General features: G+C 41.4%; 1 protein-coding gene across 1 annotated transcript in view; it reads left to right on the top strand.

Moving 5' to 3' along the window:
• The first annotated feature begins 7050 nt into the window (after nucleotides 1–7050).
• The window catches only part of nlk2 (nemo-like kinase, type 2), a 39019-nt gene continuing 18289 nt past the window's right edge, over nucleotides 7051–27780 (top strand). Inside the window, exons 1-3 of the mRNA XM_018700623.2 lie at nucleotides 7051–10166; nucleotides 26594–26723; nucleotides 27471–27526. Coding sequence (XP_018556139.1) covers nucleotides 9697–10166; nucleotides 26594–26723; nucleotides 27471–27526 — 656 coding nt within the window. The 5' untranslated portion in view covers nucleotides 7051–9696. The remainder of the gene's footprint in view (nucleotides 10167–26593; nucleotides 26724–27470; nucleotides 27527–27780) is intronic.

Here is a 27780-nt window from a genome sequence, read left to right as displayed (position 1 = left end):
CTCAGACTTAGATTTCCACAGCAGTGTTAGTTTCATTTTGACACTGCTTCTCATCTCATCAGAATCGCTGATGCTCAACAGTACCAATGATGTTCTGGATGGTTTTAACCTTTACTATATCCGTGTATGCTTCTGAGTCCACATATTAAACAAAGCTAAAATCTTCACAATGGTTTTGTAGCAAAGTCACCAAACTTTGTATTCTTTTTTTTCAGATTTGATTGGTGATTCTATACGTGCAGTTTTCAAGTCTCAGTGACCACTGAAAGTAAAGTCATGGGTTTATCCCCCATTCACTTAGATAAGAGCCTGGTCTGTCTGCGGGTGTTGACCAGATGAGCAAAAAAGGCAAATTTAAAAAAAAATAAGATTTTTCAAGGGAGCTACCATCCACAGCATCTGCATGCACTGCTCACGTTTATGTTGCAGAGATATCTCCTCAAGTTGTTAGCATGCTAACCCGCTAGCTCTGGTCCATCCCATCTTGTAATACCATTTTGTGCCTCAAGAGGTGATAGTGAGTCACTTTGGCATCCAGTCTGTCCTCAGTCCAACATGAGAGAATGAAGAAGCACCACTACACTGCTCACAGATTATTCTAACCTCTTGTCAATCCTGTTGAAGGCAGTACCCTGGTTAGACCGTTTAAGGACAGGTAGTTAGTGAAACAGTAAAGAATAAATCAACATTACAGGAGACACAAACATTCAGAAAGTGGGGAAAAAGCACAATCAAGCACAGTAACATTTAGAGAAGAAATAAATCTTCAACTGTACCCTGAGTCCCAGGTAAAGACCATCCCACAGCCTGAGATCCAGGACAGCAAACACACAGTACCCCCGAGTTCTTGAGCGAGGTACAGCTAGCAGGCCTTGCTCAGAGGATCTGAGGGCCAAGCCCAGGTATAAGTCACTAATAGTAATAATACACTCTGGAGCAAGATTATTCAAGGACTTAGAGAAAAGAAGGAGGATTTTGAATTGAATCCTAAATTTAACTGGAAGCCAGTGTAGATCCAAGCTTGCTGCAGAGTTCTGGACTAGCTTTAGACTGACTAACAGTGTCAGAGACAACAGAGGTTTTGGCGGATGATGGAAGAGATCTGATCTGTGGCCAAAACCTGAACTTCAGTTTTACAGTGAATTAATTGAAGAGACCATCCAGCTACCAGTTCAATTTGAAAGTTCACCAGATCTAACAGATAAATAAAGTTGTGTACCATCAGCCTACTGGGGATAAAACACACATACACACAACCATATGCTTATATACTCTCCTATGGGCAGCATATATAATAAAAATCAAATGGGTCCAAGAATTGACCACTGGGGCACCCCACAAGTCAAAGGAGTGCAGGTGGATGCCTTGTCACCAGCTGAAACAAAGAAAGATTCAACCCATTTTTCCTGCTGATCAGTTAGATTAGTGTGATCAATTTTGTCAAAGGCCAAGGACAAATCTAAAAGAATTAAAATGGTAGTGTCACTGTACATGAGAATGTCACTGGTGACCTTGTGGAGAGCTGTCACAGTGCTGGGTTTCCAATTGGTGTTTAGTGATAATGTCATTTTCTTCAAATAGCAACAGAAGGTCCCTTTAGACTAATGTTTCTCTTTTGTTTTCCTCTCCCTTGCTGTTGTGTGTTTGTCCCCAGTTTGTGTCCCTCATCTGGGGTATTTGTGTGTATCCTCTGCTGGGTGTGGCTGACCCACTTCTTTGTTCCCTCCAAAACCACCTGCACAGTCCATCAGGGTTGATTGCCATTTCCTCCCCTACATTATAAAGCCCAGTTGTCACTTCAGTCTTTGCCAGTTTATTGTTTTCCTCACAGTGGAAAATGCTACGGCCAACTTGAACCTTATTAGATTTGTTTATTTTTTTGTCTCATCTGCCTTGTAAAATTTTACTTACCTTTTTTCTCCCCTGTGCTCCAGATCAGCCACCTCTAACCTGTCCGAAAAGACGCATCCAGCCAAGTCCTCACCTTCTCTGCCAGTCACTCTGGATTTCCTGTCCTGTTCACCCAGAACCCCTTCAGTCTCTGCTTCTCCTGCCCCACCAGCAGAAGCATCAAGATTAATTCAATTCAATTTCAATTCAATTCAATTTTATTTATATAGCACCATATCACAACAACAGTCATCTCAAGGCACTAGAGAATAGCAAAAGAAGAACATAGCATAACACAGGTTCCATATCAGATGTAAGGTGAGGCCAGTAATACAGCAGTAGTAATGATAGTAGTAATAATTAAAGTATTAACTGCTAACCCAGCAATACAACTAATAGCAGTATAAGTAATTTGTAATTCTAGCAGCAGGTGTTGAGTGGAGTTGTAGGAGCAGCAGGAGACTTGTCATCACAGATCAGACTCTACAGCTCCAGAGGCAGAAATACCTGCAGAAAGCGACAGAAGAGGAGAGAGAGATGGAAGAGCACAATACTACAGGAAAGGGGAGATACTGAGACATAAACAATAAAATATAGATAAAATGCATTTTACTCACCGAAACTGCTGATTATTTGAGTATTATTTCAGTACGCTCTCTGACCATCCATTCAAACCTCATGAACAAATGCAGACGTTAGCTTTGGTCTGTTAGATGGCCCCTGTTCTCACCAACACAAAATCTGATTGGTTAAAGGATCTGCAAGACAACAGTTTCATTGCCATTTATTTTAAATTACAGGGGCCTGTACTGCCAATTCTGAAGACTTCATGGCAGATTTCTTTAACTTGGCAACACAGGGCTGAAATCTGATTGGATAAAGGCTCTGACATAAATGTATTGGAAGAAGCACAAACTGCTAAACTAAACTCACTTCAGTGATTACAGACTAAAAATTACTCTGTAATTACTGATCACACCTAACAACTGCAGCAGCAATAAAATCAGAGAACTCAGATAAAAAGTTACTGTTCTGGTGGACAGTAAATGATAATGACAAATAGAGGATTAGTGCAGAATAAAAAGAAACACGAGAACCACATTTTCATAACAGCAAGAAGAGAGCACTGAAAATGAATTTTTAAAACCACAGCTAGGTTACCCCATGGCCACCAGTTTTAAGTGAATAAAAAGGAGTCCAATCTCTGGGGCCAGCTGTTTATGACAGATGTCTCATCAGAGAAGGACCTGACATTCATCAAACTGTCTGTGATATGATTGTTATTTCTCAGGCTGTAGGGGGGAGCTGGTGATACAAATAGGAGAGGAGAGTTCACTGTAGATGAAGAAGAGTAATAAGTGACTGCAGTCACACAGTAAAAAAAAATCTCCTTTTCTAACTACTATTTCTTGACCTTGATGGAAAACATCATGAGGTCAAGGAAAGATGTGAAGGAGAGTTGATAAGGAGTTAGGAGAGAACCATGGTATTTAGAGAATCTGACAGCACTTACATTAGGAATTTTTAAACCTGCTTTTCAAAATAACACATGGAAGATGAGTACAGTGACAAACTGCTGTAGGCTACAATTCAGTACGGTTTCCTGCCCAACACAGAATCACAGCTCCTAAACAAACCTCTCTTGTTCGCTTTATATATGTTTGCACTAGGATACATCCCGAGTACTACTGAAGACATCTCATACTATTAGCCCCTATTCAGTTGTAAATGCCATTCAAGCTTTAGAATGAAGTCAAATTATCTGTCCTTCAGGACTGCATTAAGGTTAGAAAGAACTGGATGGTGGCAAAGTACCTGTCACTAAATACACAAAATCTGTGCTCTGACAACATTGTCCCCATGGTGATTGATAATTTTGGACCTATTTCATCTTCAGTTCACCCAGCTGTCAAAACTCTTATATTTTTTATATATATATATTTTTTTTAAATCATAAATGGAACATTATCCACATTAAATATATGGTGTCTTAGTCTGAAGTGGAGATTATCATACATGCCTTTATTTCATCATGACTTGATTATTGCAATTCCTTATTCCTCTGTCTGAACAAAATATCCTTGGATCACCTACAAACAGTTCAGAATGCTGCTGTGAGGCTTCTCACCAGATCCTTTAAAAGATCCCATATGACACCAAGTTTATCCTCTTTACATTGGCTCTCTATGAAGTTTAGGATACTTGAAAGGTGCCATATAAATTAACTTTAGTTACTAAAGAAACAGTGTTTTCAGTTGATACACAGGGAATATCCAACCATTAATTACTCAGAGGAAACAACAACAAGAATAAAAATAAAAACAAGATTAAAATAAAAACATATTTTAACAGATTAAAAATAAAAACAAACAAACAGGATGTTTGCTCCTGCCCTTAACATTTAGAGAACTGGACCAGCTCTGATCAAGGCTGATACTGATATACTTCAGGTCATTTACCTTTGCGAGGAGCCTTCAGCCAGTGACCGTGATCTGAGGCTGTGGTTGAATAGTATTTTATTCTTATGAAGCTTCCAAACTGAGTGAAATGACCTGGAAGTATCTGAGTGGCAGCCACGACCTGAGCTGGTCCTCTAAATGTTAAGAAAAGGAGCTTCAGTGCTTCCTATCTTATCTCCTTTAGCAGAGGAGACACTGGACCGCCCTTTACCAAAGGAAAGAAGAGAATGACGTCCCACAATTCCTAGCAGCAGGAGCAGACCCACGTACATGTAGAAACAACAGAGCACCTATTTTATGTTTGTAACGCAATCAGAAACTTGTGGAGATCCTTCCTGATTGGCTGAGCTCCAAATCCATATGTACAAGTCTCCTCTTGTTCAGATCCAGTCATCATGAAGAACAGACTGATTTAATTTATACTTATTGTATAAAAGGTCAAAGGTCATCACAGGAAAATCTACATGTCTGTGTCTGAATATAATTTACTCTGGGTTCTGATCAGGTCCTTATTTTTATTGGCTCAACTTTCTGTATTTCTCTGTATCTCTATTTTCCTCTCATGCTGTCATATTATTTGTTTGTTGTTGTTGTTACTTCCTGTAAATAACTGATGGTTAAATGTTCCCTGTGTTTTTAGGAGCTGTGATTCTATGTCAAACAGAAAACTGTCTCTGTCCATATCTTCATGTGTTATAAATAAAGTTGGTTTAAAAACAAACAGATTCTTTCTTCTCTCTTTTTCCTCATGAGTTCTCCTCCATGTCTTTTCTCCTCTGCCAGTAGAGGGGTGAAACGATGATGCAGTGGTTAGCACTGTCACCTCACAGCACAGAACAGAAGGTTCAGGAGGTTCTGGCTTGAACCCATAACCTTTTGTTCTGAGTACAAGACAGAACCTTCTGAACCTCCAGTCCAAAGACATGCAGGGTAGGTTAATTGGTGACTCTAAATTGCCTGTAGCTGTGAATGTGAGTGTGAATGGTTTGTCTATATGTGTTAGCCCTGTGGTGGACTCAGCTGTTCATCTGAATCTTAAAGAAAAGGGACACTCCTTCAAGGACAATAATGTCCACATTTTGGATAGAGAGGACAGATGGTTTGAAAGAGCAATAAAAGAGGCTATCTATGTTGATCTAGAATGACTATGTTTAAACAGAGGTGGTGGCCTATGACACTAACTATCCACCTACAACACTGTCCTGAGATCCATACCCAGGTGATTTAACAGCCATTCACACTGCAAACCATGTGATCCTAACAACTCACATGATGACAGGCTGGGTCAACAACTCCAGGACCACCTCCAAGAGGTTGAATACTCAGGACTTCCAAACCAGTCTCTAGAACTGGGGAAGCCTTTTGGATGAGAGGTGAAATGTCATTAAGAAACCTAAAAGAAGTCCAGTTGCCTTCAACTGCAGCACTTAAGACTACCAAGACCTGGATGACTGAGAGCCTACAGACTGTACATCCAGGAGTAATGTAAAATGAAATAAGATAACATAAGATAACATGAGATGAGATTAGATAAAATAGAACTTTATCTTAATCCCGAAGGAAATTCTTGTGCCAGTCACAGCTCCAAAAATGATAATGAAGAGCTACTCTTGCAGGCTGGGATGGCGCCAGAAGTACAAGATATCAGGGACTGTGGCTCCAGGGAAACAGGGTTTAACTGTGTTGAATAAGCAGATGTTTCTGGTTATCATTCATCCATCCATCCAAACATCCACCTACCTATCCAAACATCCATCCATCCATCCATCTGTGGTGTCAAAAAATCAGCTCATATTGTGTATTACATCATCTCAATTAAATATATTGGTTGTAGTAGTATTTTTAGTGTGATCTTGAATGTTGAAAGGTTGAAATTACTGTGATTTGCACTCTCTCCTTACTGCTGTGAACTTTGTTGATAACCTGGGTTGAACTTACAGTTTCTTTTGTAGAGTAGGGCACCTAGTATCCTTGCTGTGCAGCTGCATTTAGGTTCATTGTATCTTTTCAGTGCAGCAGTGTCCAGTGAAAAAAATGTTAGATGAACAGGCAGTGTTGTCCCCAGATGATTAAGCATCACATATGTACTAGCTCATAGCTCAAAAAGTAATGTGAGAACAATACTCACATCATGGTTGTACAAGCAGGCCTAGATCAGATAGTGTCCAGTAGACTTCTGTCTATAATAACCTGGCACCCTGGTAAACTGGTTGCTCTGTTTATTGAATGTTACAACTTGTGATATTTCAACAAACTATTTTTGCAGCGGAATTTGCTCCTCTTCAGTGGCCTTTTTGAATATTTTTCTTTGACTCTTCAAAGCTTTAAAGAAAGAAGTTGAAGAACAGAGAAATAAGGAGTTGTGGCTCAGGTCTTAAATTCTGGCCCCAACCTGAGGTTTTCAGATTCCACACATCCATCCATTATCGCTACCACTTATCCTTAAGGGTCAAGGAGAAGCTGGAGCCAAACCCAGCTGACATTGGTTGATCACGCCTCCTTCAGCTTCCTATGATAGGACAAGGAGAGCCTGCTGTAGAAGTACAATTGTTCAGAAACCCCCAGTTTAAAGTAATGGACAGATGAAACTAAAGATATTCAAAGGAGAATACATGTGCCAGAAAAATGTAGGAGGAATGTCAAAGAGGACATCATAAAAACCAACAAGTACCAAATTATTTATTTTTAGTGAATCTTTTGGCGAATCTTTTGGCCTCAGAATTGGCACACATAGACACCAGACAGAGACTGGCAAGTACACAGATGTTAATGCTTGTGTTGGCTATGTAGTGCAAAAACTTACATATAGCACCAACCACTCACACATTCCCGCAAATATCACAGTATGACAACTGATTCCTCAAATAAACCTTTTTGTATTTTTGTACTTTTGTATTTTAGAGATACAAGAGAAGTAAAAACTGAAAAAGTGAACCTCTCCAAATGTGCAGTTACAAGCTAAGCTGAATGGTTAGTAGTTAGTACTGAATCGGATTGGGATCTGGGGAGTTTGGAGCCCAAGTCAACATCTTCGGCTCTTTGTCATGTTCCTCGAGACATTTCTGAGCAGTTTTTGTGGTGTGGTGGGAACATTTTCCTGCCAGGGGAGGCCCCTGACTTTGGGGAGTGTTGTTACCATTGGAGGGGTGAGTGCTTGATTTGTGACAATATTCAGATGGGTGGTATGTGATAAAGTAACATCCAAATGAATGTCAGGACCAAAGGTTCCTCAGGAGGACACTGTGTTATAACAAGATGATCAATATTATTCACTTCATCCACCAGTGGTCATAATGTTATGGCTGATCTGTGTATATTGTAATCATACTTTTATTTTAATTTTCACTTAACAGAACAATAATATAAAATACAAACATCCCTGAACAATAGGGGTGGAACCAAAACCATGTATATATGAAAGGAAAATAAACTTTAAAGAAAGGGTAATAATAATAATTAGAATAATAATAATGATATGTTCCAGCTGTCAGTTTACATTTAACACATAATGGTGACCTAGCAGGATCTATTCTTTTCATTACCTGTGGTATCCTATGTTGCCTATGAAATATTCTACACTGCATTTCAACATTTATTAACTAGAAACAAAGAGTGCGAGGCCTGAATACATCTCTCCCAGTAACTAAGACTAAAACACAGGAAGAGACACTGTGAAGTGTTTATATTTATGTATTTATGCTTTTGGTCACATTATATGACTTTGCCACTGACAGGACCAGATCAGAGTCAACCCAGTTAGTCCAGCAGTGAGACGCTGTTTAAAACTAAACAAACTACAGGTTTGCAGGGAGGCTCCTGGTTTTCGGTGGTGCCTCCTGGGTCCTGTTCCTCTCCCCGCCTCGGGCCTCAGGTGGGCTGCAGGTCCTTAGGTTCTGCGGTCCTCTCTCTGTTCCTCCGTGTTGTTTTCGGTCCATCTACCTGAACTCTCAGCATGTTTATCACTGTATGTATCGCTGGATCTCATTGCCTGTTCAGCAGCGTCAGCCAGCCCCAACCCTCGCACGTCACTGGCTGCGCTCGGTGCCAGGCAGGGAGATTACCGTGACGTCATGACGGCGCTGTAGGCGATTGGTCGGTCCGTCGCGCATAGTCTCACTGCCAAGTAGCTGGGGTTTTGTTCACCATGTTGGATCCGTGGTTGCTGTCGGAAGCCTTGTGACTGATAGTTGGATCATGTCAGCGGCAGCAGAGCGTCGTGGGCTCGTCGCGTAGCGGATCAACCGGGTTGTCTTCCTGTTCTTCCGCTGACAGCAGGGCTCAGCTGCAGCGACGCGGACAGAGGCGCGGCCGGTTTGATGCGCGGACACGGACACGGCTCTCGGCTAACTCCGGGCTTCTCAGCTTCATCACCGCTGTCTTATTTCTGGCTCCTGGCAGCAGGATCGCTGATCCCGCATTAAAAGGATTTAACTTTGTTCCCGCATTGTTCCTCCTCCTCCGTGGATCAGTGGATGTGAGCCGCGGGAGGACACGGTCCAACTCAGCGGACACACCGCTGTCCATGGGGGAAACAAGTTGTATGTCCGCGGTGTGTGAGGATCGCTGCGGCTCTGAAGCTCGGTGTTTCAGTCACGGTGATGAAGCTTCGTTTCCCGTTGCTCGGCTCGGTGGATCGGTGTGGTAATATGTGAGTGGAGTGGACAGCCGAGGCCTGGGCCTGCCTGCCTGCCTGCTGTATTGTGGCTTGGGCCAGGATACACCTCTGCATCGGATCAGCAGCGTTAATCACGGCCCGGAGATTAGCCCTGTTTACGGCGGAGCTGCCCCGAGGAGGGGGAAGACTCAGTTTTGGAGTAGATGAGATTTCCACACCGAACCGAGCCCCGGCGGCGGACCTTGGACAGTTTTCAAAGATGAATGCGCTGCTGCTTCCCATGTGACAGGCTGTAGATCACACAGTGCTATCAGGAGGGACGGGGCTCCACCTCCATCATGAGGGACATCTAGGGCCACAGACTTGTTATTTATTGAGGGGGGAGCGGGTTATTTAGGAACCAGTGTGTGTTAGTAGTCATTGTGAGCGCAGGTTTTCAGACTGCTCCTGATATGCTCTCCGTCATGTGCCCCAGGCTCCAGCAGCCTGATGGTGAGCCAGACACTAAATTAATTTAGACCAAGTGGGTCAGATCCTTGTTGGCGTTATGATAAAGAGGCTCACCGCAGTGGTTTGTGTCCCCGCAGACTGGAAGTAGCTGCTGCTGGATCTCTCAGACCTCAGACCAGATTTATATGTGCTGTCTGGAAGTTTGAAGAGTTTTGTAGCCTGGTAGCCTTTAGCTTCACTTTGAGAAGCGGTGAGTGACAGGAGGAGTGTTAGCGGCGGTGAATGGCTCTCTGTGGCACAGCTGCTACAAATGTCACAAAAATGATGGCCGCTTATAACGGTGGCTCCTCGGCTGTGGCTGCCCATCACCCGCACCACCATCACCAGCTCCAGCACCTCCCGCCTCCCCACATGCATCATCATCACCACGCGGGACAGCATCACTTACAGCACCCGGGCTCCGCCGCCGCCGTGCACACGGTCCAACAGCACACGTCCACGGCCGCCGCTGCAGCGGTGATGCTCAACCCCGGCCAGCAGCAGCCTTACTTCCCCTCTCCCGCTCCCGGACAGGCCCCCGGGCCGGCGGCGGCCGCGGCTCCCGCCCAGGTGCAAGCCGCCGCCGCCGTCAAAGCTCACCACCATCATCATCACCACCACCACCACCAGCAGCAGCACACACACCACCTACAGCAGCAGCTGGACATAGAGCCCGACAGACCCATCGGTTACGGAGCGTTCGGGGTGGTCTGGTAAGAGCACGGCACTACACGGTCAAAACGAAAAACAAAACACACACACACACACACACACACACACACACACACAGCAAACAGCAAAGTACCACTGATGTTTACTGTGGTTAAAAACTTAAGTCAGACTCCTCAGGTCTCTGCTGCAACATCGTCTCTGACTTTGTCTGTGTTGAGCTCCTAAATTTAAGACCTTTAAACGGTTTAGTTCAACCAGTAACCGTTAGATAGATTTGTGCATAACTCCTAAACCAGACTGTTATAAACTCAGTTTGTTTGCATCATTATTTCTTTTTCAGATACAGTCTGTTGTCAATGTTGTGTTAATATCAGAGTGGACATGAAGATTAGGCATCGACCGATATGGTTTTTTCAGGGCCGATACCGATTATTAGTAGTCAAGGAGGCCGATAACCGATATTTGGAGCCGATATTCATTTGCAGTAAAAATGGCATAAAAATTTTGAATAATACAAACTCCGGCACTTAACTTTGTTTAAATGCCTTTAAAAATATGTTTATTAAACAACCTTTCAGATTTGCAACATGTTAAAGTTTTTTTTTTTATCTTAGACAATAGACAGCTTTGTTTTTTAAATTCTAACAAAAAGTGCAGGGAGCTCTCAGGCTCAGCAGCATGTCTTATAAAGTTAACTGAAATTATAATTAAATACATAAATAGCTTCCTGAAGTTTTATAAAGTCAATAAAACAAAGTTAAATAAAATTTGCACAGAAATGTGAATCTCAAATCAATTAGTAGTCCCAATTGAGCAGCACCAGATTGTGGTGCATAAAGCAGAGTTGTTCTGTGTGTGAGCACTGTGCATGCACAGCTTTCACTGCTGATTGGCTGTTGCCATGGCTCTGTGTGTAACCAATCAGATGGTGCTGTGGGCAGGACAATGCTGGAGACAGAGTAGTGACTACAGACAGAGAGGTGCGGCTGCATCAGCGCCAAAATAACCGCGTTTAAAATTGATCTCTTATCGGCCGGCGGATTTAAAAAAAACGGCATTTTGACGCATATCGGCGCTGATAATCGGCCCGGCCGATAATCGGTTGATCCCTAATGAAGATATTAACAAAACAAGGTGTGGTAGATCATTTTCATAGCATGAAGAAGTATCTTAATGTTGGTCATTTAGTGAATAATTTCCTTCCATATTCCCCACATAGTTAAAGGCGTTATTTTACCTCTCAGAAAAACCATGGTCTTCCCTCATCTTTAATCATGTGTCCCAGCCTCTGTATTCTCTCTGTATTGACAAGAGTAAAGAAACATGTTTTAAGATAATTTTCTTACAGGTCATTGATGCTATATTCTTTACTATCAGGACTTTATCATAGAAAAATGAATTCAGAGTGGTCACATTTTATATACCACGAAAAAGAATAAGAAACTCAGAAAAATTCAGACAACTTTATTAAAAAAAGCAATTTAGCCAATTTTATCCATCTCCATCTCTATAACATGCGCAATGTAGAAACACATTAAACACTCACTGGAGCTTGAGCTGGACACCACCCATTCGTCCTTCTACCAGAGGTAGGTTAATTAAAATTCCTGTCAACTATAAAGAGCCAAATTTTTCAAACATTTTTCACATTCTATGTAAGAGAAAAATGAAAGAACATTACATTTCTCTTTGCATACATTAAAGCGGGACATTGTGTAAACCTTACTCCTATTTGTAGTCTTAAACTACATATTTTTAGAACTTAGTAATAATAGCCAAAGTAGTACAGTCTTCTTGTATCATAGTTACACCCTGCACCTTTGGCTATAGCCACATTTTTCTTCATCCGATTACCACTCGCATTTTGTTTTGAGGTGTGCGTGTTCAGGCGGAGGACTTGCTGGGGGATTTTCAAATTGAAGGCGTGTCTTACAAAGTGATGTTAGTGTTGGATTAGTCAAGAAACGCTATTCAGACTGTTAAATTGAAGTACTGTTATTCCTGGGTTAATTAACGTGTTGCCGGCTTAGAAGCTTGGAAGCCTGTCTGTCATGTCAGCTGCCTGTGATCGGCAGGGAGCCAGGTATGAAGATGGTCTTTTCACAGAAAAGGGGCTGAAAGTGAGTCGATGTAGGTAGTGGCTATCACAGAGAAAAAGTTCTGGGTTTTTGTTATTGCTGTCAGTGCTGGCTACACAGCAGCCTGTGTTATTGTGCTGGTTACCAGTTTCAAGGTATACGGTGGTTTAAAAAAGTCAAGCCACTAATGTTTTTATAAGCTGTTTTCCTCCTACATTAAAAAGACTTGTCAAAGACAGGGAGTGTAGTGCTGCGGTCCAATAGTCAAAATAATCTCCTTTCCTAACCACTTTTCTTTGACCTTGATGGACAACGTCATGAGGTCAAGGAAAGATGCAAAACAGAACAGATAGGAAAAGAGAACCGCGGTATTTAGAGAATCTGACTGCACTTACACTAAACTTTTTTTTTAAATCAGCTTTATTTATAACATGTGAAAGATGTGTACAGTAACAAACTCAGTGCTGTAGGCTACATTTCAATAAGGTTTCCTGTCCAAGAAGAGAAAGTTGAGCCATTAAAATAACAATAAAAAAGGAATTGTGCAACGGGTCCAGAGTAACTTAAATTCAGACAGAAATGTATGGTTTCCTGTTACAGGCACTTCAACCTTTATATACGTTTGTTAAGTAGAGAAAATTACCCTTTTTTCAGAGGGTGGAAGGATTTTCAGAAGTCTTGGATCGTGTCACAAACATTAAGCAGGTGCTCTGTTGTGTTTACATGTTCGTGGATCTGCTGGGGTGTAACTACGACGGTGTGACGGTTTAAACGCTGCAGCTGCAAGGAATTATGGGACGGCATTCTCTCCTTTCCTTTTGTAAAGGAAGGTCCAGTGTATCCTATGCTAAAGGAGATATCTTTAACATTTACAGAATTGGACCAGCTCTTATCATGGCTGCCACTGAGATACTTCCGGGTTAGGAACCTTCCTAAGCAAAAAGGACTATTGGACTGCAGCCTAGGAGTCCCTCGGGTCGTGTGCAGCGCTGATTAACACGACCCAATACAGAGTAAATACAGGACCAGTATTGCCAATACGGATACTTTTTACTTATAAAAGTATCTTATGTACTTTGATGTAGAGGAGAACATTGTGTCATGATTTATGAAATGAATGTATCAACAATATACTAAATCTGAACACATTTTCATGACCACTTGAAGATTTTGTCAGTTTTGCTTTCCATTGTCAGTTAGTTACTATATGTAATCAGTTTGTAAAGTAACAACTATCATGATCACTTGCACATGCTTAAGATCTGTCATGAATGACTAAAATTATTACTTTTGCCACCACATAAGCTACCTGGATATTTGCCTCTCTGAAGGGATCCTGCCAGTAACCTCTGTCTTTGTACAGGGGTCTGGGTTTGTCTGAGGGATTTTCCTTCTCCTCTCTTCATTTATTTTGTAGCTCAGAGTTCTCTTTATTGAGGTTTTTCATGTGTTTGTTTGTTTGGTGGTGTTGCCACAGTAGCAGATAGCCTTCCAACACACATTGCAGCTTGCAATGTTTTCATTTACAGCCGTAAAATATCTCCATGACACGTGAACATGTCTGTTCAGTGCCTATGAGTCACGTGATGGTACAACAACAAAACACGTGAGAGCAGGGGAGGAAGACGAGCAAAGTGTGCTTGCAAAATGTGAAAGCAGTGTTTGCACAGGCATGTCTACTTTTTGATGAAACGGGAGCAACGCACTGAATGTAGAGGAAAACTGAAACGAAAGTACCATCACATTAGTATCAATCTGAAACCAATACCAACGTTGGTATCGATACTATCAATATTTGGATCGATCCGCCCACCCCTACAGAAGACACAGAGAGCGGCTCGCTAACCGTGATGAGCATCAGGGCAACTTGTGGCAGTTTCTGGTTTGAGGGTGCACATGGTACATGTTTGTGTATCAGTTGTTCACGGGTAATATTTTTGTATTCTACTCTTTGTAATGATAATATGTTTGTACTTGAATGTTTACTTGTTTCAGTTTTCACAGTTTTTTGGCGGCTATATATATATATATATGTAAAAATACAACGTCGCAGCGTGAATTACCTCTACCAAAAGAAAATCCTTAGGAGCAGTTCAAACTTTATTTTGAAGTGTGATTTTTTTTTTTTTTTTTAAACTGAAAACAATACGAGTATTTATGTTGTGAGCTTGTTGAGCTGCAGGGTTAGACTCACTTAAGGGATTTGTTTAAAAAAAAAAAGAAACTTAGCATACACGTTTACTAATGTTCCAAATATTGTGTTGCTTAAAATAAAATTGATTGTGTTCAATGGAGGATAAAAGTTGTTTTTCTTACCAGGCCTCTCAAAATAACTCATTTTAGAGCTGTAATCACGAAACCGTGAAACCATGATATTTTTGGCGAGGGACGTTACAATATGTATGATGTCTAATTGATGTTTTCATTTTCGATCGATGCTATTAGATCGTTGATCACTGAATTGATGTATCGATATATCTTTACACCGCTGGCAGGGGAGCCATCTTCTTTCCCTTCCCTTAGTGCTCTGGGCAGGCACCTGAGGTCCCTGAATCTGGGATCTGGACCTCTTGCCATCTGTGTCCATGACAGGTTTGTGTTGTCCTTTCATCTAGAGCTGTGCGATATGTAAATATATAAAATATAAAATGATGATATAAAAACATCAATCATTTCATATTTTGTGTGGATCATTTGTTTACATTACAGCAGCTGTTCACAGTGTCCTGATCACTGTTGTTGATCAATAGTATACTGATTCCAAAGGCTTTTGTCTCTATCAGTTATTTACACCCAAAAAACATGAACCAGGCTCAAAAATAACTTTTCCCGACTTTTTACATATAAACATATGCAAAAGTTGGGTTTTACCTCTATTTCATTCACTAAGTGTTTGTGACTCATCTCAACTTGCATATTAACATTAAGGAATACTCCGACATGTCTAAGCAGACATCCCTCAAGGACTTCAGTCATGCTGACCTCTTAAATTACATTTAGTTCAACATTTGTGCTTTATTGTTGTGTAGGCTGTTTAAACATGTTTAGTAATTGTTTTATATGGCCGGAATTCTTGAATATTAACAGACAAATTGGCCATCAAAAAAGTCTAGTGTAATCTCTGTGCAAAATACACTGTTTATAACCAGATTTTTTAATTGTCTGGATGACTGTGATCTTACAGCCACCACATGGCTGCAGCAGAAAGGTGAATACTAGGGGTGTAACGATTCAATCAACTCACGATTCTGTTCGATACTCGACACAAGGCTCACAATTTGATATACTCACAATACATCTAAGGATATACAAAGAAAGAATGAATACATTGTTCTGTCTGAGGGGAATTCTTATTTATTTCCTCTCAATATAAACTGCTAAAATAAAGCCACTTATCTCAAATCTCTTGTTGCCTCAAAACCCAGTTTCTTACAGTGTTTTCCCTATTGTAAACTAAATTCCAGTTCAAATATTAACATAAATTTTTTGAGTAAAGTCTGTGTACTGGAGATAGGTATATGTACTCATTTTCCACAGTAAAGTTGTGCGAGCACCGGTAGGGTTCCCAGCTAACAATTCAATTCGATTCAGTTCAGTTTTATTTATATAGCGCAGAATCACAACAAAAGTCATTATCATGCCTCTCAGTAATTCAGCCAGGAATATGATTAATTTTTGTTAAAAATAAAATGTATGTATTAATGTATCCAGAATAATTGTATGCTTTAATAGTATTAAAGGAGCTATAGTTAAGTTTTGCTTTTGTTGCACAGCTAAAATTAACATTAACAGCTGTTACTAGTCTAGAAGAAATGTTGCAAGTTATCTGGTCTTGTTTAGATTAGTTGGACAATCAGTTACATAAATAATTTATAAAAATGCAAAGAATATCCAAATGAAGGGGTATTAGGAGGAACCTTACTGTTGATATTCTACATTGTTTTCTACATTTGTTTTGTCAAACCAACAAGTTATATGATGATATGATATGATATATCTGATTCCTCTGAGCCATAATCAGAATCAGAATCCTTTATTAATCCCTTGCTGGTAATTGTTGGATTGCAGTGCTCATTTTCACAGCACAGATAAATAAAGAGGAATAAAATAGCATAACAATAAGATAAAGATAAACTAAAATAGTGATATAACCAGTCTTCAAATATAAAGAAATATAGAAATATAACCCTTCAAAATGGACACTATATACATTGTTAATATTTACATACATTTAAATAAAATTGTGCAGATAAAATTATATACAGAATAGATATGATTTGAGTTTACTGCACATGTGTGATGAAAAACTGTCACAGATCAATCAGAGTGTTAGAGAGAGGAGTTAAACAGTTTGATTGCCGCCAGCAGGAATGATTTCCTGTGGTGCTCCGTGGTGCATCATGGGGGTGATAAGTCTATGTCTGACCAGCACATCATAGAGAGGGTTGTCCAATATAGTCCTTATCTTGGACAACATTCTCCTCTCTGACACTGCTGTCAGAGAATCCAGCTCCCCTCCCATAATGTAGCTGGCTTTGCGGATGAGCTTATCAAGTCTGTTGGCATCCTTCACCTTCAGTCTGCTGCCCCAGCACACAAAAGCATAAAGGATGGCACTGGCCACCGCAGACTCATAAAACATTCGCAACATTGTCCGGCAGATGTTGAAGGACCTCAGCCGCCTCAGAAAATAGAGACAGCTTTGGCCCTTCCTGTAGAGTACAGTTTATTGTCTAAGTACACCCCTAAGTCACCCGAGTCACTGGAGCCCTAGTTCTCCTCATGTCCACCTTAGTCTTTGCCACGTTGAGCTGCAGATGGTTCTGTTCACAGTGACATAGTTGTCCACCACAACCCTGCACTCAGTCTCCTCACCCTTGCTGATACATCCAACTACTGCAGAGTCATCAGAAAACTTCTGAGGATGGCAGGTCTCTGTGCAGTAGCTGAAGTCTGTGGTGTAGAGGGTGAAGAGGAAGGGAGAGAGGATGGTCCCCTGCAGAGCTCCAGTGTTGCTGATCACACTGTCTGACCTACAGTGCTGCAGGTGCATGTGCTGTGGTCCTATGTCAGGTAATCTACAATCCAAGACACAAAGGGGGCATCCACGTGCATTGCTGTCAGGTTCTCACCCAGTAGAGCTGGCCTGATGGTGTTGAACGCACTGGAGAAGTAAAAAATCATGACCCTCAGAGTGCTTGCTGGCTTATCCAGGTGGGCATAGATGTGGTTGAGCAGATAGATGATGGCATCCTCAACTCCTAGTCTGGGCTGGGCTGGAGTCTTTCCAGGGTCTTCATGATGTGTGACGTCAGTGCCACAGGTCTGTAGTCCTTGGAGCCACTTGGATGCAGTGTCTTCGGCACAGGGATGAGGCATGATGTCTTCCACAGCATGGTGACCCTCTGAAGACTGAGGCTCAAGCTGAAGACATGGTGAAGCACTCCACATAGCTGGGGAGCACAGGCTTTGAGGACACTAGGGATCACACCATCTGGACCTGCAGATTTGCTTGCATGGAGTCTCTTCACCTGTCTTCTGACATGATCAGCAGTGATGTCCAGCATGGAGGTGACAGGTGGGGGAGGGGTGGATGTGTTGAGTTAGAGAGTGCAGTCAGTGTTGGAGCCAGGGGAGGAGGTGTGAGGGGGGTCATCACAGGAGGATGAGGGGCTGTGAGAAGGGGGAAGGAGAGAGGAGTAGGTACTAGTTGCAGGGCGGCAGCAGAAGAGTCTGTGGGCGGGTGAGCTGGGGTCACAGTGTCAAATCTTCTCACTGGTGGGACAGCTCACATACTGGGTGAACATGGGGAGTGTAGTGACCATGGTGATGTGGTTGAATTCACCCAAGATAGCAATGAATGCACTCGGGTGTCGCTGCACTTGCTGACATTGGGTTGGCCAAGGGGACATAACTGAACATAAACATAAACTTGAACATAAACTCATCACTGGAACATAAACTGCTCCAGTGATGACATGAGAGAACTCCCTGGGCAGATAATATGGTCGCAGTCCAACAGCACACAGTTCAATGTCTGGGCCACAAATTTGCTCATTGATGGTGATGTGAGCAGGACTGCACCATTGGTTCACGAGAAAGGCAAGCCCCCCACCTTTATGCTTACCACTCTTGGTGCTGTCTCTGTCGGCCCGTACAGTATGAAAGCCCTTGATTGAAACATTGTCATCAGGAATATCTTGGTGCAGCCATGTCTCAGTGAAACACATTAGGCTACATTCCTGTTACTCCCTCTGACTCTGGGCTAGCGCTGTCAGCTCATCCATTTTATTTGTCGGAGACCTCACGTTCCCCATGATGAGAGAGGGGAGACACAGCTTAAATCTCCTCCTCTCTGTAAGTCTCCTCTGTCTTATCTAGTCCTTCTTCCTCTGCTGTTTCTTTCCCCCTCAACACATCAAGGCCAGTCGGCTTCAGGTCGATCAGCTGATCCCTGGAGTAAACAATACGTATGGCGTGGAGTAGTTAAAAGCTGCACTGTTGCTCAAAAACACATTAAATTAATTAAAAACACATCAGCCTCACACATTTTCCTTTATCACCATCATCACACACACAGTAGTTTATTTAGACTCAGTCCCACACACACCGTCCTGCTGCCACAAATAGTCACTATAGGAACATTTAGTATTGTAACATTTACACCGTGTAGTAACATTTGTTAAAAACTAAAATTAAACTACATGTTTGTGTGCTGTTTTTAAAGGTTTCCATCTGCAGTCAGAACCAATGAGCTTAGAGCTGAGAGCTGCAGACAGGAAGTCAGAGACATCTATCTATCTATCTATCTATCTATCTATCTATCTATCTATCTATCAGATCAATAGATCAAATCTAAAGAATGATTTATGTCTTTAAATGGATTGCTGTTAAAGTTGAATGCTGGTGAATGCTGGTGATATAGATACACTTTTAAGTGGTATGGGTGACTGAATCTAGAGAAATTTCTCACATTCAACAGTTTTCTCTTGTTTAGAAATTTGTCCACATTTATTGTATGACTCACGTAAAGACTGTCTGACTGTCTCCACAATGGGGACAGTTAAATTATTTCAGAATTATAATCACTCATCATGTGAATTATGGCCAGCAGTTTACTAGGAGGTAGGCGTGAATGATTTGTCGAAATCAAACTGCAATCGCGATTTGTAAATCGCAAAGACTGCAATTATTTTGCAACAGAGAGTCAGTGGATGCGTCGTTACACACACACAGCACTGCAGGAGCAACAGAATGACAAACTGTAAACTTCACAACCAAATTTTGTCTTGAAATGACCAAACTACAAAACTAACTGCGATGAAAAAAGAGCAGAGTGACAGCGTGACACAGGCAGTGTGGGTCGCTCCGATTCTCTCTGCTCTGGTGTCACGTTCTACCTGCATGCTCATCCTGAGAATGGACACAGCTAAAGCTGAAACTACCAGTGTTATGACAAGTTAAAAACCAGTCAGTGTCAACAGGTTGGCAAGAGAGATAACTGAGCTGTAACCAAGACGCCAACAAGTCTGCAGTGTTTCCGCTATACATATCATGTAGCAGTGGTCCACTGTGGGAAAATTATTGCAGCTGATATTATAAAGTTGCAGAATATCCAGTTGAGCCAAGAAAGAGAGAGAGAAAAAAGAGAAAAAGGGAGAAAATGATAGAATGAACTAGTTAAATACTAGTAACATAAAGTTAGGTTTGTATTTGTAATTTGTATTTTTTACCAGGACAAATCCTGTAGAGATGCATGCAGTGGCAGCAAGTCTGAGTAGCTCCTGTTTGAGTCTTGTTTGAGTGTGTTTATCTTTGTCCTTCCAACATGATGAGCACATCTTTGAGTAAAGTTGTAGTGATGGGAGGTCCAGTTCTTTTCAAAGAATCTGCTCTTCTGGCCCAGCTCCCTTAGGAGAGCTGGTTCTTACGGCTCCCAAACGGCTCCCAAATAACTCTTCATTTAGTATCACTTGGAGTCTTCCATTTTAGCATAATTTAACAATTAAGATTGGTTTATGTGTTGGATTTTTAGCAGTAAGCAATTTTTTATTCTGTTTATGTAAAAGCCTTATTTTTAGGCAAAAATTTTTTGTTACTAAAAAAATACATAGCTACTACTGTTTAACATTTTAATCAAACTTTTAAATGAACAAGTGAACACAGAACCACAGCAAACAAATAATCATATAAATAAAGGCCACATTGTCATTACATTTTAGATAAAAGTCTGGTCTGTACCACTACACTCGCTGTCTTCAGAGTGTCTGCTCCCCTTCCCTCTTTCACATAATGGTATGATCCTAGTCTGTCCTCGCATGTGATTGGCCACATGGTGTGCCCATCAGAATAAAGTCCCGCCCCTGCCCGCTGTAGTGTACAGGAGGGACGATCTTCTTTCTCTGAGACGATCTAGTTACTGAGTTAGGGACGTGATACCGGCTAATCTGAGGAAGCCATACAAGGCTGCGGAGCAGGAGCTAAGCCAAAGGCTAGGAGGTGGAGATACAAGCCTTTCCTGCCGTTTGTTGGGTGTCTCTATATAAATACCTATCTTAAAGAGTACTGTCTAGACCTGCTCTTTATGAAAAGTGCCTTGAGATGACTTTTGTTGTGATTTGGCGTTATATAAATACAAGATCTACCTCTTGGCAGATCTGATCATAATCTGGTCTCTCTCCAGCACACATACAAACCTTGTGTATTAAAGTTGCCTTTTACCACCTGTTCAGTTAGGAAGTGGTCTCTCAGGGACTGCTTTGAATGTATAGACTGGACTGCACTACTAGAGCCACAGAACAACAACATGGACATAGGCAGGAGGGTGGACAAACTCACAGAATATATAGACTTCTGTAGGGACACTGTGATCTCAGTTAAGACTGTACACTGCTTTCCCAATAATAACATTTGGTTAACAGTAATATCAAGCAGCTCCTCAACCAGAAAAAGCTGGCATTCGAGGAGGGGAACAAGGAGAGGCTTAGGGAGGTTTAGCATGAAGGGGAAGCCTGAGACAGGCAAAGGTGGACTACAAAAGAAAGGTGGGGAGTAAACTGCTGCAGAATAACATCAGAGAGGTGTGGAAGGGAATGAGGAACATTTCAGCTAGGAACCAGTTATTCAAAGAAGAATAGCCAGGTCATGAATGGTGATGTGGACAGAGCCAATAACTTTAACCTGCTGCTCCTGCTCCACTGTCTCCTGGAGGTTGCTCCTCCCCCACTACTGCAGCTGCAACTATAACCATCCATGGCCAACTACCACTGTCCTCCACTGCAGATGAGGTGAGGGTGGAGCTCAGGAGACTGTGTAAAGGGAAGGCTGCAGGCCTGGATGGACTGTGTCCAAGGCTCCTGAAAGACTGTGCAGCCCAGTTAGCGGAGCCCCTTCAGTTGATATCAACCGGAGTCTTTAAACTGGCAAAGTCAAAAACATCTTGTCTCGTGCCAGTGCCCAAAGTGGGGTGCCCGGCCGAGTTAAATGACTACCGACCGGTGGCCTTTCCATCACACATCATGAAGACTCTGGAGCATCTAGTTCTCCAGTTCCTGAGGTCAGAGGTTGCTGATGTGATGGACCCCCTCTAGTTTGCTTATCAGGAGCACATTAGAGTGGAAGATACAGTTCTCTGCATGCTGCATCTGGCCTACACCTTTAATACTATTGTATTAATTATCTATCTATCTAATCATCTGTGTCTGTCTCTATCTGCTCTCTGTCTGCCTGTCAGTCTCCTGTCATTTCCCCTGAGTCAGCATCAGCATTTGAAAAAGTCACCACAGTATAACCAATGTAAAGTTACTGCAAAGAAGGCAAGTGAACATAGTACTACTGTTTGTTCTGTGAGAAATGTTCTATGATTTATTTTTTGTTGGAATAAATACATTTTGGATTCATATATTTTCATTCTCATCCTTGGATTAGCACACAGAGCAGTTAATATTTCAATGATATCTTAAATGGTAATGCTCCATCACGTTTTACATGTATATAGTGAATCCTGAACTGAAACTTGACTTTCAAAATTATATCGAAAGTCAAATCGCAATCACAATATCTGTCAGAAAAAACACAATTAGATTTTTTGCCAAATCGCTCAGCCATACTAGGAGGTATAACAATGTTTGTGGCCTTACAGTATTATAAAGCTTCCACCATGAGCAAGTACTTGATGACAAGATGGCTTCCTCTGCCATCCAAGGAAAACACATTACAAGTTTATAACAGCAGTGTTTGTAGGGAGAAGATGGAAAACATACCTAGGCATACAAGTACATGTGACTAAACATCAAATGTTGACTAAAGATCATAATTCTTATGATTCTTCTCAGGATTGGTGTTTCAGTTAGATGCCAATCAACCCTCTGAGAATTGCTGCTGGCAGATCAGTTCTAGGGTAGGAGCCAGAGCCATTCATAGATCCTTATGAATCAGTTAAGATGGAGTTGTAGCACATTGCCCAGAATAGGAAAACTGGGGCCCCCTCCTGTGGCCAGACCTGTGAAGACAGCTTGCTAACGAGCCCCTGGTAGCTGGACCTTGACCCATGGGACCCAGTCAGGCATAGCCTGAAAAAACAACAGGCTCAAGGTTGGATCTGTATGACTTGACCTGAACTGTGATGCTTTGTTATTGATATTAGTATTTTTATTGGTATTTTTTTGTATTTTCTTATGTGCTTGTCATTGATTGGCTGTAATAAACACCATGTTAGAGAATGGGATGGTTCTTAGGTGTACCTAGGCCAATGGATGATTATTGACTTTGTAGTGGTATAATCAGATCTGTACCTGTATGTGTTGGACACTGTCAGCTCATGGTGAGTTGGATCAGATGGTGGGGGAGACTGCTAGACAAATCTGGTCAGCCCAGATATGTAGTGAGTGTGAACTGGGAGATTTCTCACACATCTTCATCAGAGTTGTGGTCAGATCATTGGATGGGTTTGGATGCTTTGAAGCTTTGGATGGATCATAGGAAATACAATAGCATGCAATAACATAAGTTGGTGCTACTGTATTTATAGTTGGCTCAAAAGTTCCTGAGACTGGACGACTGGACAGAGTCACAGTTCTCATCCCACACTGTGAGGTAGCTCTTCAGAAAAGAACAGATCATCTGTCAGTATGTACAGTTTAGCTTGTAGCTGTGTTGCTAGCTTTGCAACAAGTAGAAGAAAATAAAATAAAAATAATGCACTCATTACATCTGATAGTTGAACAGCACTCACAAGTAAGTGAGATCTGTGAGATCATGGAGACAAGCTTCTTTTTGTAATTCAACATTTAATCTACAAACTTCATAGTGTCTGCTTCATTTGGATTCCTGCTCATGAAGGAGTAGAAAGAATTGAGGATGTTGATATACTGGTCAAACAATCTCTCAAGTCACAAATGATAAACAGGTAAATTCCCTAGAATAAAACAGAGGGTAAAACAGTCATAAAGAGACAAATGCAAAAAATATGGCATAGTGGAATAGTGGGACATAAATGACAGAGGAAGACATCCTTATAATCTCCAGAAGCATGTGGTTTGGGAAGGAGACTGGACAGGAACTAGAAAGGAGAGGTGGTCATTACTTGTCTCAGGATAAGACTGGACTTAATCAGACATAAAATAACAAGTAACTGGTAAATGTACTCACTGTTCATCTTGAACCTGTTCAGGAGGTTTAAGATTGCACTCTTCCCCCATACAATTGAACACATTGCCCTAGATGTTTTCATACTTTTATTTTGACCTTTTATTTGTGACCTAATGATTAAGGTGTATACCGCATCACGGCAACATCCAGGATTTAAATCCTGACCAGGAGACCTCTGTCACATGTCACACCTGTCACTCTCTAGCCTGTCCAATAAAGGCAAAATGCCAAATAGCAGAGGGTACACTCCACTTACCAGCTTATGCCAGGAGGCAATGTGACCAGTCTCACAGCTCAGATCCAGAAGGTGAAATGTGGATTCCACCCTGGTCGTCTAATAGGGGACCAGATCTTCACCCTTGTAAGGCATAGGAAAACCAGTCTAGTGTGTTGACTTGGAAAAGGCTTATGGCTGTGTCTCTTGGGGAGACTTGTAGGGGTTACAGGAGCAGTATAGAGTACCAGGGCTGTTTGGTGTCTTAAAACTCTATTAGTGACAAGAAACCAAATAAAAAGTTTGCTTGTGCAGGACACTGGCAGAGTATTAGTAACCCTAAAACCAATACACAGATCCACTCAACAACCCTAAACTTGACAAAACCACCCCCACATTAAACTGTACCACTGCAGCAGAGAGAGAGAGAGAGATGGTTAAACAATGGAACAAGCTCTCCAACAGCTTAACAGTACAACAAGTCCTGCACTGGCCAATATTTCACTGAGGTGGAGAAGTTTCCTGTCAGCTGTAATTAGACTAATGACTGTCAGTCACACAGCAGAGACAGACAGACTTAACAGCGTCTGAACAAGGAAGCCAAGAGAGTAACGTTTAAGTAAAGAAACAACGTGGGAGCAGTTTACGGCAACTGGTGGCTTTAGTGTATCAGAAGGTTGTCAGGCTCCACCTAACAGAAAACTGTCCAGGGTCAGAGCAGAGAAGGTAGAGATGCCACAGTTCAGGTGTTTCTCAAAGGCGATGGAGTAATAATAGAGCTGTAATGTCCTGGACTCAATCAGGAAGCTTCCTGTTACTCAGTGGAGGCTGTAGTTCTCAGACTAATAACACATTCTAACTATAAGTAATCTAAAAGAAGTTGTATCATGTGCAGATGGTATATTCTCAAGTAAAAGTTGGTATTCAGTGGCTCACACTATATATTTAACGTAATGTAGCTGTTATTCCATCAGTACAAGTCATGTCATACTCACCACTCTGATTTATGTAAACTTTAAGCAGGGTTTTTTTGTAAGTGTAGGCTGTAGGCAAGATGGCTGGACATTGAAACATTTTCAACCTGCTACTTTCTCACTGTTACAACTGTCACCGTCATTTAAAAAAAAAAAAAAGTGTTATACCTATAATCTTAAACCAGATGAAGAATTTTGTCATCAGACATCTAGTTCTTCAGTAATCAGAAAAACAAGCTGAGCAAAAAGCAGCTCTCAATGTCCTATCCACCCAACAGCGTCTCAAAGAAATACTGATTTGTAATGTTTAACTGTTTTATTCAGATTTATTTTAACAGATTTTAATTAGTTGGTCTGTTTGTTTTGGAAAAGAGACCTCTGAGACCTTCTGAATGATCAACACTGAAGGAGTTGTTTAACATTGCATGAGTTGATCAACATTGCAAAAAAAAAAAAAAAAAAAAATCATACGCTAAGTTCATGATTCATTGTATGCACTTGTGCAAAACCCTGCTTTAAGTACTGTTAGGTACTGCATATTAAAAACAGGACAGGTAGGACCTGAACCTGAGCCACTTGAAGACTTTTATCATGAAACATACGTGCAGAAGATTAACAGTAGTTTAATAGCAATCAAAACAACTGAAAAGTGGAAGAAATCAGATGAAAACTGCAGTCTTGAGAATGATGTTAAAGTAGTTGTACTGATAGAGCTTTAGTAAAGTAAATTACACTAAATTTATCAAGACAACAGGTAAATGTGGACAGCAAATATAACCAGGAGCTGATCAGTTCTACATATGACACGCTGGATGTTAAGAGTAAAGACCTATTTGAAATAAAGGCCTTTGAACAGTTAATGTGAATAAACTCCTCAACTTCCCTGCACTCACTTCAGGTCTCTGTGGTTTGACACTGTGAATTTCTTGGTGGTGTTTGGAGCACAGTGTTGGTGAAACCTGGGGTCTTAGTCCGAGCTGCCATCTGCCTTCCTTGGCTGATCCTATTTAAAAAGGTTCACTGAAGGTTGCGTTCAGAGGGCTGTAGTATGTGGAGCTGAAATGCCCTTACTTATACCTGCTGTGTTCCTCACGAGGCTTTCAGCTCTGCATTCCTGCGCTTAAACAGTCTTTGACTAATCACTAAGAATGGTGCTCAACCAACAGACACTGTGTCTCTCTTCTCAACATCTTGTCACAGTCCATCTTTATCCAGTTCCAGTTCCACAAGATATATTAAACTAAAAACATGATTAATCAGCCTCTGGGGACTGTGAGGATCCTCAGGATATCTCTTGGAGCTTCAGTCATTAGTTTCCAGAACACCTTGTTGTAAACCAAAGTGTTTGTAAAGTGGAACTGGTCTTACGGTGGAGAAGGGGTTAGAAAATGGCTTTGTGGTATCTCAGTGTGAACCAGAACGTTGGTCCATAGGTGTCTGATTTAATCAGTGTTGCATAATGATATGATCAAAGTTCTTGTATCAACCAAACATTTTAGATGCAAAGGTAGCCGGAGTCTTAGTAACATGTAGTGTTTGTCCTCTTCCCCCAGGTCAGTGACGGACCCCAGGGATGGAAAGAGAGTTGCCCTCAAAAAGATGCCCAATGTCTTCCAGAACCTCGTGTCTTGTAAGAGGGTTTTTCGGGAGTTGAAGATGCTGTGTTTCTTCAAACATGAAAATGTAAGTACAGAGCAGTTGTGCAAATACCTAGCAGGAGGAAGTCTCGATCCTGAGCCAGGTGTGAAGGACCCAAAATCCACTCAGAGAGTTGAAAGGTCATATGACTCAGCCAAGTTTTACCAAGGTTATTGACAAGCAGACTACAGTTGTCTTTGGCTGTCGTTGGCACAACATGTGATTTGAGAGTATCCCAACTCACTTCCCTTCACATGACATGCTCCATGGTTCCAGCTCTATTCACATCAACAGTCAGTCATATACGTGTTGTCATAGACGTGTTGCAACGCTGCTTGTATGAGTGAAATACCATGAAATACCATGTAGAGTGTTGTTATCAACTCAATCGGTTCACATTCATGGTTTAACGTTATGTTGTTTTTTTTTCAAACAGTTAAATGTGAATGACTTTTTAAGAACATTATGAAGTGTTTGCATTAAAATCTAATATTAACAACTGAAGTGTTCTTTAGGTGAAATGCAGATTTATTTTCATACTTTGAAAGAGCAACTATAAAGGCTCTGTGAGTGTCCATGTTTGTCCAATTTGTCCATGCCGTCAACTTGTAGGTGACGTTCCTCTTAGTTCTGACCTCCGACCACTGATGTAAATGGAATGTAGCATTAGTGCTGGCAGAGTACTCACTGATACCATGTGTAAATGCAAAGCCTCTGTGACCTGATGTATTTATTCTGATAACGTATCCAGAAAACCACTGACCCCAGCTAACTAACTAACTTTCTCTTCAGGTGCTCTCTGCTCTGGACATACTACAGCCTCCACACATCGACTACTTTGAGGAAATGTATCCTTTACCTCGGCCCATTTATACATAAGCTGATGCCCAACCTGCCACAAAAACACAAACATAAACTGCTCTTTATAAAACTCCACTGCACAGCATTGTAGTTCTATTTATAAAGACACATCCAAACATTAAACACACACGTGTGGCAGTCTTAATGTAAGACTGGATAGATAAAGTATAAGAAAATAAAAGATAAAATATGAACTGAAGACTTCCATTACCAGTAATACCAGATGATTTTGGTGATTATG

The sequence above is a fragment of the Lates calcarifer genome, linkage group LG21 (genome assembly GCF_001640805.2).
Source record: "Lates calcarifer isolate ASB-BC8 linkage group LG21, TLL_Latcal_v3, whole genome shotgun sequence".
Classification (NCBI taxonomy): Eukaryota; Metazoa; Chordata; class Actinopteri; family Centropomidae; genus Lates; species Lates calcarifer.
Note: the sequence above shows the minus strand (reverse complement) of the source record. Positions and strands in the feature narration are given on the sequence as shown.